This window comes from Carassius auratus, chromosome 1 (assembly GCF_003368295.1).
Source record: "Carassius auratus strain Wakin chromosome 1, ASM336829v1, whole genome shotgun sequence".
Lineage (NCBI taxonomy): Eukaryota > Metazoa > Chordata > Actinopteri > Cypriniformes > Cyprinidae > Carassius > Carassius auratus.
Window position 1 is genome coordinate 7,597,024 of NC_039243.1, and position 12,543 is coordinate 7,609,566.

The following is a 12,543-nucleotide window of genomic DNA, read 5'->3' on the forward strand; positions in this document are numbered from 1 at the left end:
AACAGCATCTCGACTGATTGAGAAATTGTGGTTTTGTAGCTTCAGGTTACTTTGCAGACACCGGCAGAAAACTACAAGTTCTAAAGCAGGGAGTTGGATGGACATCAATAAGCGCAAACCTTTTCACAATATAAACAGTATTTACTTTAATTTAAAAGCACATGATTCCATTCCAGAGTGATGGTGCTGTGACACTCTGAGCTAGACAGAGATGTCACAACCTTATCGCACAGGATAGTCCTCTGCTGAATCATAGCTCAGGTTCCTCCACCTGTCTTACTCAATACCTGACAGCGTGGAGGATGAGGATGAGAATATATTGTGAATTAGCGTCTGGTAGTTCAGAGACCGTCAGGGACAGACAGGCACGATGCACGTGAACTCGTTGTGGCTGGCGGCTGTTGTCGTTTCATTACCTGTCCTCTCTCTCTGCGACCCCCTGTGAGTATCACAACACACACATACACTACACTACATCATTTATACCACTTGTTGATGTGTCGTGATAATTAACTGGATGTACAGAAAAAAAAGCAAAAGTTTGAGGCATTTGTATAAATGAGGAAGTGCAAATTCTTAATTGGCATCTCTTATAGTTTAAATATACTTTTTATAAATATACTTATTAAAAAATAAATTGTATAACTAATTTAATATCACTATAAATAAATTTAATGTTATATTAAAATATATGAATATTAATACAATATTAATGCTACACTTATGTCATATATATCTCTTAAATGTGATATTTTATGTGTTGATAAATAGCTGAATTATTCATTTATAGGAAAAGGCAAAAGGTTAAGGCAAAATAAATAATCAATCAATAATAAAGAAAGTACAACTATTAAAATGATTTACTTTTCAAACCAATATATTAAAAGCAATATAAAAAAGAATAATGTTAATACGATATCAATATTAATGTTAATATTAATTAATATTAATATTAATTTGTTGTGTATTTGCTTTTGCAAAGAGATTATGACTGTTCCAAACCAAACCACTAGAAACAGAATGAAATCTATTTAATATAATGAATTATCCAATAAATACATGTTTCACAGACTTCGTTTTTAGTAAAGTCTAGTGCCATATCATTGATAAAGGTGCTGAGACTTATGCTTTCCATGTGAGCAATCCAGATGCATACACGGGCAGTGCCTCCCTTCTTCAAATAATAATAATAATAAATAAAAAAAATCCCTATAGGGGGTCAAAATAGAACTTAAATAAAATTAAAAAGTCGATAAATTTGATTATTTACAAATTATAATTGTAGCTTCTGACAGTTTCCTATGGCTATGACTTTATTGATACAGTTTTTTTTTTTTTTGTCTCAAGCATTCAACATTTAGTACATTTTGTTTATTTAAATTATTTATAAATATGAATATATATATATATATATATATATATAGAGAGAGAGAGAGAGAGAGAGAGAGAGAGAGAGAGAGAGAGATTTAGCACAAAGAAAAAAATCACAATTATTTTTTATTATTATTTACATTTTTGACAACCCCAATCTGTAAAATAAATAATCACGCAAAAGAAAATTAAGCAGTATTTTAATGATAAAACTGTGGTTTATTTTTTGTAAGGTTTGTGATGTCCACACACGTTTTTTTGTTGAAGAAATTACAGAGTCTATGTATCTATAGCAAAAAGCTGACCAAAAATGATAGATTAAGTGAATATAACATAACATGTTTTTTTTTTTTTTTTTTTTTTTTTTTTTTTTTTAGCCTACATTATGTATTATATCAGTGTTATTAACCAATCATTATTGCTTCATTGTTTCTTATATAATACATTTTAATTCATTTTAAAGGCTATTGGTGGCTTAGGTCTGTTTTCATAACCATATAACAAATAAACTATTATCATAATACTTCTTTGTAAATTATAATTTAAAGTAACAAAACTATGGTTAATTTGCATTTACCCTACCTACAAAAACTGATTCTTGGTGTTATATGTGTTAAAACCATGGCTAATTGTCATAAGGGAACATGTAAAGTATATTAGAAGATACTTTGGTGGTGATGAAATTATTTCGACATTAAAACATATTATTTTACGTCAACAGCCAAAAAAGTTTCACAAGATTATGAATGTGTCTGAAAGTGATGCACAGGCTTCGTTTTTACCTTTAACAAATTATTTGCAATTTATTTTAATAAATATAAAAAATTTATAAGGTTTGTATATATTTTTTTTAATTTTCCAGTAGTTCCCAGTAGTTGACATTGTAGTTGACACCTAAATGAACATTTTACAGTTGTTTCTATGACTGTAAGTCATTCTCTTCAAATGATATTGAGCTTTAAATTTGTGTTTGAGCCCATTGGGTTGTGAAAAAAATAGCATAATGTACATATGATTTACAGTTTATTTGGTAACACTTTAGAATAATGGTAAGCATGTTGTTAGCATGAACTAACAATTAATAAATGTATTTTCATTGCTGTAAGTCATTCTCCTCAAATGCTATTGACTTTAGAAAAGCTGTAGAGCAACATCGCATGTAACTTTAGAGACGGTCCCTAAATTTGTGAATATTGAACGGCCACAGTCCACAGTTGGCCTTTTTTTTTTTTGAGCAACTGGGATGGTGCCCCTCTGGGAGTTGGTGCCCTACGCAAGCTGCATAGTGTAGGGAGTGGTGGTACTGGGCTTATGACACATTCCTCCTAAATGAATGTTTTTTAATTTTCAGCTATGTTCTCTCGGCGCCCAATATACTGAATGTGGGGTCCCCAGAGAAAGTGTTCGTGGAGGCGCAGGACTACTCTGGAGTCAGTCTGAATGTTAAAATCTCAGTGAGAAACCCTAAGGATAACCGTGAAGTGACGAGCACTTCAGTTACTCTGACACCCGCCAATAACTACCAGGATCTAGTCGAGATCGAGGTCAGATGCTCCACTCACATCAAATGTTTTGGGAGGAGGTTTCAAAAATGTTTGAATGCAGACGTGTTTCTAACTGTGTTAGCACAATGAATGCTAGTTTTCTGTTGCAGCGTGTTTTTTCCCTCAGTTGTCAGTGTATTGTGTGCCTGTAGGTACCCGGTAATGCATTTTTCTTTGAGAAAGGAGTGCAGCAATATGCCGTCCTGCAAGCCCAGTTTCCACAGAAGCTGATGGAGAAAAAGGTCATGGTGATCTTTAAGTCTGGACACATAGTTTTACAGACCGACAAGACCATCTACACTCCAAACAGCACAGGTTTGGTCATATTTGCTGCGCTGCATTTGTTTTCATCATATTTCTCGCACCAAATTTGTCTCCTAATGCTTATCTTCTCCCTGTAGTTTGTTACCGGGTGTTTTCACTGAGTCCAGGCATGACACAACCTATGGAAAGTGGAGTCAGAGTGGAGATCTTGGTAAATGTGTACTCAGTCTAGCCCCTTTCACACTGCACGTCTGACCCGGCAAATTTTAGGAACATTGCCGGGTCGCCTTCTGTGTGAAAGCAAACACATCCCGGGATTGATTCCGGGATTGAACACGGGTCGGGGACCTAGTAACATTGCCGGGTTCAATTCCGGGATGAGCGCTGTGTGAACAAAAACCAGATATAATGCCGCGTCGTAGTGATGACGCAAGTTATCGCGCAACTCTTTTACCAGCTGTTTTGAAGGAAGATCAAAGTTTTTGACAAAAAAATATGTGCAAACTTTAATGAAGCAGAGATCAGTTAGTTCCTCACTTTCCGCGCTGACGCGGAGATCGTTCAACAGCTTCAGTGAAAGTATAACGTGCCTAACGTTTTTGACTCATACATTACACGTCACGCCCTGATGTCACGTGTCATTACGGGACCTTTATGGGTTGTGTGTGAAAGCGCACACATACCCTGGGTAATCACTGGCAGTGTGAAAGTGCAAAATCTAGTGACCCGGAAACAATTGCCAGAGCACTTTACCCCTGTATCTGGTGAGTGTGAAAGTGGCTTTAGTGTATTAAAGTACAGGTTCATCTCAATAAATTAGAATGTCATGGGAAAGTTCATTTATTTTAGTAATTCAACCCAAATTGTAAAACTTGTTTATTAAATATTTAAATGCACACAAACTGAAGTAGTTTAAGTCTTTGGTTCTTTTAATTGTGATCGCAACAAATTGGAATACTTCATAAGACCAATAAAAAATTAAAAATAAAAGTTTTTAGTGAATTGTTGGCCTTCTGGAAATTATGTCAATTTGCTGTACATGTACTCAATACTTGGTACCTTTTTCTTTAATTACTGCCTCAATTCGGCGTGGCATGGAGGTGGTATGGAAGCCCAGGTTTCTTTGACAGTGGCCTTCAGCTCATCTGCATTGTCTGGTCTCTTGTTTCTCATTTTCCTCTTGACAATACACCATAGATTCTCTCTGGGGTTCAGGTCTGGTGAGTTTGCTGGCCAGTCAAACACACCAACATTATGGTCATTTAACCAACTTTTGGTGCTTTTGGCAGTGTGAGCAGATGCCAACTGAAATCAGCATCTTCAAAAAGCTGGTCAGCAGAAGGAAACATTAAGTGCTCCAAAACTTCTTGGTAAATGGGTGCAGTGACTTTGGTTTTCAAAAACAAAAACAAAAAACACAATGGACCAACACCAAAAGAGGACATTGCCCTAAATCATCACAGACTGTGGAAACCTAACACTGAACTTCAAGCAACTTGCGCTATGAGCTTCTTCAACCTTCCTCTAGACTCTAGGACCTAGGTTTCCAAATGAAATACAAAACTTGCTCTCATCTGAAAAGAGGACTTTGGACCAATGGGCAACAATCTAGTTCTTCTTCTCCTTAGCACAGGAAAGACACCTTTGAAGTTGTCTGTGGTTCAAGAGTGGCTTTACAAGAGGAATTTGACAACTGTTGCCAGTTGTGCGGTGGTTCCGGATGCCTTGACCCCAGCCTCAGTCCATTCCTTGTGAAGTTCACTCAAATACTTGAATCAATTTTGCTTGACAATCCTCATAAGGCTTTGGTTCTCTCGGTTGGCTGTGCATCTTTTTCTTCCAGACTTTTTTCTTCCACGCAACTTTCTGTTAACATGCTTGGATACAGCACTCTGTGAACAGCCAGCTTCTTTGTCAATGAATGTTTGTAGCTTACCCTCCTTGTGAAGGGTGTCAATGATTTTCTTCTGGACAACTGTCAGCAGTCGTCCCCATGATTGTTTAGTCCAATCAACCAAACTTAGAGACCATTTTGAAGGCTCAGGAAACCTTTGCAGATGTTTTGAGTTGATTAGCTGATTAGCATATCACCATATACTAATTTGTTGAGATAGTGAATTAATGATAGTTAAATGTGAGCCAAAATCAACACAATTAAAAGAACCAAAGACTTAAACTACTTCAGTCTGTGTGCATTGAATGTATTTAATGCACAAGTTTCACAATTTGAGTTGAATTACTGAAATAAATGAACTTTTCCATGACATTCTAATTTATTGAGATGCACCTGTACAGTGAAGTACAAAACATGAGACTGCAAAGCGCCAGATTTTTGTCTCTTTGTGAAAACTTTTGTACTCCACAGTATGTGCACCTCTTGTGAATGTGTTTAGCTGTTTGTGTTTGCGTTTTAATGCGTATTTATAAATGTTTCAACATCTTCAATGTTTGCAGACACCTGATGGCATCAGTCTTGAGAGCAAATCTGTTTATCCCGGTGGAGGAATGGTGTCAGGAACCTTCAGCCTGACGGATCCAGCCAGGTGAGGAAGAGCGAATGACCTGCTTGAATACTTCAAATGGAATAGATACACTTAAAATTAAAACCTAATTTGGTTCAGTCACTTTCCAAAAATGCAGCACAAATTATCATCCCATCTTTGTGATTTGTATTTGACATTTTATTCTAAATGTCCTTTTGCAATTAAAAATATTCAATGTCTTAATTAAACAAACATATTTTACTATTAGAAGGAACTCATTTTAATCACATACAAAAAAGTGTTTGTTTGTTTTAGAATTAAAATATGTAAAATATGTATATAATATAATTGGCAGTCATGGCCTTATTGTTAGAGAGCTGGACTCTTAACTCAAAGGTTGCGGGTTCGAGTATTGTACTGGCAGGGATTGTTGGTAGGAGAAGTACAGCACTCTCTCCCACCTTCAATACCATGACTGAGGTGTCCTTGAGCAAGGCACCGAACCCCCAATTGCTCCCCGGGTGCAGCAGAAAAAAATGGCTGCACATTTCTCAGGGTGTGTGTTCACTGCTGTGTGTGTGCACTTTGGATGGGATAAATGCAGAACCCTAATTCTGAGTATGGGTCACCATACTTGCCCACATGTCAAAATGTATATTATATTATATTATATTATATTATATTATATTATATTATATTATATTATATTATATTATATTATATTATATTATATTTGAGTTTTTGTTTAGGCTTTATAGTTTTATTGGCATATTTGGACATACCCCTTTTCTAAAAGACCCTATTATAGCTACCCAAAGGGTAAATGTCCACCACTTTTTTTTTTTTTTTTTGATAATTATTGCCCTAGCGAGTCCAGAGAATTGAACTGCAGTTTTATTTTCTGTTATCTCTCAATAAGATTGTAAAATGACAAATAATGACCTGGTGTCCAAATAGCCCAGGCCTGTGGAAACTTGTGGCGTGGCACCAGAACAGCCCACAGAAGAACTTCTCCAGTGAGTTTGAAGTCAAAGAATACGGTAGGTTTCTCTGCGAGCTGTTGCGAAGCAACATTTCACAAAGATAAACCCATCTGCAATCCCCTGATATTAACTCAGCTTGTTCCTTCTCTTCCTGTAGTCCTGCCCAGCTTCGCAATCTCTTTGAGTCCACAGAAAGCCTTCTTCTATGTGAATGATGACAGTCTAACAGTCAATATTGAAGCCAAGTACAGTCTTTTTTGTATTATGGCAATATGCATGTTTCTAACAAAATAGCTAGCAAATATAGATACAGCAGCATTTCTTAATAAATGTTCGTAATATATTAGCTATCAGTGTATTTATAAGTGTGTGTATCCTGAAGGTATTTGTTTGGAGAGAAAGTCAATGGTAATGGATTTGTTGTATTTGGTGTGGTGACTGAAGATAAAGGAAAAATAAGTATACCGGGCTCCTTACAGAAAGTGAAGGTACTACACACACACACATACACATATGTCATACATCCATAAAAACACCAGACTGAAAATTTACTCCATATATATATATATATATATATATATATATATATATATATATATATATATATATATATATATATATATATATATATATATATATATATATATATATATATATATTATAATAATTAAATGGAAGGGTAAATACAAATTTGGCCCTTATAAGCACCTTAAACCCACAATGTGTTCATTATACCACACACACAAAGAATAATGAGTCTAATGAGATTGTCCATATGTTGAGAAGAAGTTGACATATACACCAACAATCACACAGCTTTTGGTTCTGTGTTGAATATCAGATCTGGGAAGGAAGTGGAACGGCAGTGCTGAGAAGAAATCACATCCTACAGACTTTCCCAAACATCATGCAGCTTGTTGGCAAGTCACTGTATGTTACAGTGAGCGTGTTAACTGATTCTGGTAAGAATTACACAAATTCTGGTGAACAAGATCGACATTTTAAGGGCCTTGAAAACATGCAACTTGCATATGTTTTCTGATTATTATCGTACTTGTGTTTCAGGCAGTGAAATGGTGGAAGCACACAAGAAAGGCATTCAGATTGTGACATCACCGTACACCATCCACTTCAGAAGAACACCACACTTCTTCAAACCTGGGATGCCCTTCGACATCTCGGTATAAAACATTGACCAGAAGCAAAAAACATAGTGGGAATATTGGGATTTATTGTTTGCTCTAAACAACACTTTCTTCATTCTATATTTTATGGTTTGGTTTTGCATAAAGGTCTATGTAACAAATCCTGACCAGACACCTGCTGAGAATGTGGAAGTGGAGGTCAATCCTGGAGGGGTCAAAGGTCAAACAAGAGACAATGGCATTGCAAAGGTTACTGTCAACACTCCGGGAGGATCTTCATCACTGGAGATCACTGTAAGACCTGCCATCATAACTGCACTGGTGTTCAGTCAGTTTCACTGGTGATCTAGTGGACAATAGATCAGTTAACAGATGTTAAATAATCAATAGAGCATATTGTACACATCACATCAGAAAACAATTTATTTATTCTTTCCAGGCAAAGACCAAAGATCCACAATTAAGTGATGATCAGCAGGCGGTGAGAAAGATGACGGCTCAGGCCTACATTCCTAAAGGTGGCTCACAAAACTACCTTCACATCGGCATCGGGGCTGCAGAGCTTCAGATTGGTGATTCAATGACAGTCAGTCTGAACTTGGGGAGAAGTCCAGGAGTGAGAGATCAAGATTTCACCTACATGGTGAGTGACAGTCATATCATGATTCAAGAAGAGACATTATTAAATAAACAATCTGCTCTTATGTCCTTTGTTAGATGTTGTAAATATATTCCCATCTGCCTCATTTTCAGATCTTAAGTAAAGGTCAGATCGTTCAAGCAGACAGGTTCAAGAGGCAAGGACAATCTCTAATGGCTCTGTCTCTGCCTGTAACCAAAGACATGATGCCGTCCTTCCGCTTTGTGGCTTATTACCATGTGGGCTCGTCTGAGGTGGTGTCTGATTCAGTCTGGGTTGATGTGAAGGACACGTGCATGGGAACGGTAATTTAGCCCTTGTGACACAACACTATGAATTAATTATAGTTTGTTATTTTTTTATCAAATTACTTTGATCTCCCAGCTTAAAGTGCAAGTTCACGATCCAGCGAAAGTCTATGACCCCGGTCAAGAATTTGGCCTGAGAATAACAGGAGATCCTGGGGCCAAAGTTGGGTTGGTGGCTGTGGATAAAGGTGTTTATGTTCTGAACAACAATAACAGAATAACTCAAACAAAGGTTTGTAGATCCGAAAATTGAATCTTTCAATTATAACTGAAAAGAGGTAACATTTTCTTACCTAAACATATTGCCTTTTTTCTACTTGATTTATGTGATTGCCCCAACAGATCTGGGATGTTGTTGAGTCACATGACATTGGCTGCACAGCAGGAAGTGGAAAAGACAGTATGGAAGTTTTCAGCGATGCCGGCCTGCTGTTTGAGTCCAGCTCTGCTGGAGGCACTGGCATCAGAACAAGTACTTCCATTTTTCAAACAGACATGTTCAAAAAGATCCATGTACAGACTTGAATAACCTGTCAGTAAATGAATGTTTGTAAATCTTAATCTAAATTGAGTAAATTGACATTGTTCTTTTCCAGATGCTGAATGCCAATCTTCATCACGAAGAAAAAGACGAGAAGCAACCATAATAAATCTCCAGCAGTCTCTAAGTAAGAAAGATGCAAACAGTTTCAATCAATCCATCAATCAATTGATCAGCTGAGTCAGCTAAAAATTAGTTAGAGATATGAGGATGCAATGTGTCCAACTTTTGACCACCAAGGGCAGACCACAGATTTCCCATGGATTCTTGAGGGAGTGGTTCTTAGACTTTTTTTGAATACTGGAACCCCATCATATCTCAGACCATCCTAATTTGTTTTATGTAAACAAAAATGCATTTAAACACTATGGACAATATACCATCACTCTGATGAATTACAGATAATTTTTTTTTTGCATATCTGAAATATCTGGATAGTATTTGACCAGAACTGTATCCAGTTGGTTTGACGAAAATTTAAGGATTATACAAAGAAAGCTCTAGGATGAGTTTGAGACCTCATGACTTTCTAGACCTCATGGTTAAAACATTGCAACTTTTAGCATTTCAGACAGATACCTTAAACATAGCCTGATAAAGGTTTTGCTCACAAGGAATTTAGTTTGCTTGGGTTTGTTGCTGTTTCTGAATGATGCAGCACTTGCTATGCAGTGTTAGATCACAACACTAGAGTATCCACATGCAACACAACAGGAATTTAAAAATGTGACTCAATAAACGAATGCATCGGTATAATACACCAGGTATCCACATCTTGTTTTTGTGCTATACATCTGGTTATCTCATTTCTATCATAAGTTGTTGCCCAATTAAAAGTTGTGCTATACATTTAAAAGAAACAACTATTAAAATGTCTGCAAAAAAACTAATCGGTAACACTTTCTATGAAGCCCGTATGTACAGTATAATACATTATAAGGCTACTCTTAAGGCATTATAATGAAAAAAAAGTACAATATATTATATCAACTCATGAATAACCATAACAAATATTATAATACATCATTATACTTATGAATTTGTGGTTATACATTTAAGAGTATAATTATTTATAACAAATAATGAACACCATATTAAATATACGTCATTTTCAGTATAATGGACTGTATCATATCTTGACATTGTTTATTTAAGATCTGCAGCGTATCTTACTACAGCTTGAGAGTGGTTAGATGTTGAGTGTTTCCTGTGGAGCTAATGTTAATTAATTGATATGAGCTTAATACTCCAACAAAACAAAAAACTATATTTTATATGGTTACATTTTATTTTGATTGTCCCCTTTAATAAATCGACTGTAAGCAACTTTGCAACTAAATGCCAACTAACTCTCATTAGAGTTTTGTAGAGTAGAATGGTAGGCTCTAGTATGGTAGAATAAGTTGACGTATTTGCAAAGTAATTTTAAGTCAGTTTATAAAGTGTTAGCATATATTTACAGTTGCAGACATATTAATACTCTAATGACCGCTAGTTGATATGTAATTGCAGAGTTACTTATCAACAGCTGTCTAAAGGGTACCATCAAAACAATCAAACTAATATTACAAAAAAAAATAGTTCGAAGCAAATGTGTCATATTAAGAAAAGTAGCATCAGAAAAAAAATTGCAAGATATGAAACTTATAATACATTATAAGTTTATGCTAAGTATAATCCATTGTAAAAGTTGATGTAACGTTTTCATTGTGTTATAAAGTACCATACTCTTAAAAGCTAAAACCACAAATAAATAAATATTGTAATATATTAAAACTATTCTTATGAATATTCATGAGAGGATACAACATATTATAATGTTTTTTTTTTTTTTTTTTTTTTATAATGCATTATGGATTCATTATAATGCCTTAAGAACACCCTTATAATGTATTATAAATAAAGGCTACATAGAAAGTGTTAAATTTTTTTTCACATGAATGAATTTTATAAGACTACAAATAATAATTTGTATTTGTTTTTATATACATTTTTATTAACACTAAATTTGATTAGACTTCTCTCACTCTTAATATTTTTCCTCACTAAATGTTTTCACTAAATGTTTAGATTTGTATAAAATTATACACTCAACATCTTGTGCATTCACAAGATCCCTCTGGCAGTGAGGTTTTAAAGGATATGGCAGTTAAAGGGTTAATCCAAATCATCTAGAGTCTAGACTTAAAATCACATTCACAGAACAATATATATACACTGTTAAAAATTGCTGTAAAAAAACGGCCAAATTTCGACAGTAACATACTGTTTTTCATTAAAACAGTGCATTCTGGGTAATATTCATCGTTTTCGAGAAGTAGCCTGCTGCTATATATCGTAAATTAACAACGTTCAAAGTCGACACTCAGCGGCTGTGTTTCAAATCACACCCTACACCCTCATTCACTATTCCCTGCATGAGTTTACTAATATAGTCCACCTGACAGAGAGAATGAACACTAATGAGTGAATTCAGACAATGATCAACAGCTGCTGTTAATGAGTAGAATCACTGAAGAAAAAAAAAAACATAACAAGACAAACACATGAAATACAATGACTTCAGCCACAGCCTTAGATGAAATCAACGGAAGATTTAAACGATCAACAAACAGCTTCACCAACTTCACACATTACTAACCAGACTGACTTTATTTCTGTCAGATCAGAGAACAGAGATCAAAAGATCTTATTGAGAATTAAAGAGATTTAGATGATAATGTTACTGTTTCGTTTGACATCACCATTGTGGAGATCAGTGTTTGCTTTAGTTGGGCTCCTGACCATTGACTTTTGCACTTTACATTTTGTTTTATTGCTGTATTTTTATCTTTATGATGCATCTGTTACAGCAGTATTAATTTTGATAGTCAAGTGATTATGGTTGTTTCTAGTGGTGGAAATTATGATTCTTTCTAGTGATTCGTTCATTTTCAGTTCGTTCACCAAAATGATTCGTTCAGAATCGTTCACTGATTCGTTCAGTGACCATTTCTTCGTATTACACAAAATAAGCCAGCAGATGGCAAAAAAAAAGTGTATTATGTTGTTATGTCTTAAGTCAACGAACGTATTCACTTGTTGCAAAAACTGATCTGGCTTTATTAAAATGTGTGTATAATCGCATTCAATATATAAAGTCTAATTAAGTTGTTCAGATGAACAAAGCACAAGGTTTTCTTGCCTAAATAGCATTTTAATTGTTTGGTCAGACAGTTTGTATATTATATATTCACATTCATCAATCGTGGATTAAACGTGGAG

At 35.1% G+C, this 12,543-nt stretch overlaps 1 protein-coding gene across 1 annotated transcript in view; it reads left to right on the forward strand.

The window, feature by feature from the left end:
- Positions 1-314: 314 nt before the first annotated feature.
- LOC113049706 (complement C3-like) overlaps positions 315-12,543 on the forward strand; it is a 29,213-nt gene continuing 16,984 nt past the window's right edge. Inside the window, exons 1-16 of the mRNA XM_026212324.1 lie at positions 315-441; positions 2,723-2,915; positions 3,068-3,230; positions 3,317-3,390; positions 5,634-5,722; positions 6,620-6,702; positions 6,803-6,890; positions 7,028-7,133; positions 7,487-7,607; positions 7,711-7,826; positions 7,938-8,084; positions 8,230-8,433; positions 8,544-8,735; positions 8,815-8,970; positions 9,081-9,210; positions 9,335-9,406. Of these exons, the coding sequence (XP_026068109.1) occupies positions 371-441; positions 2,723-2,915; positions 3,068-3,230; positions 3,317-3,390; positions 5,634-5,722; positions 6,620-6,702; positions 6,803-6,890; positions 7,028-7,133; positions 7,487-7,607; positions 7,711-7,826; positions 7,938-8,084; positions 8,230-8,433; positions 8,544-8,735; positions 8,815-8,970; positions 9,081-9,210; positions 9,335-9,406 (2,005 nt within the window). The 5' untranslated portion in view covers positions 315-370. The remainder of the gene's footprint in view (positions 442-2,722; positions 2,916-3,067; positions 3,231-3,316; positions 3,391-5,633; positions 5,723-6,619; positions 6,703-6,802; positions 6,891-7,027; positions 7,134-7,486; positions 7,608-7,710; positions 7,827-7,937; positions 8,085-8,229; positions 8,434-8,543; positions 8,736-8,814; positions 8,971-9,080; positions 9,211-9,334; positions 9,407-12,543) is intronic.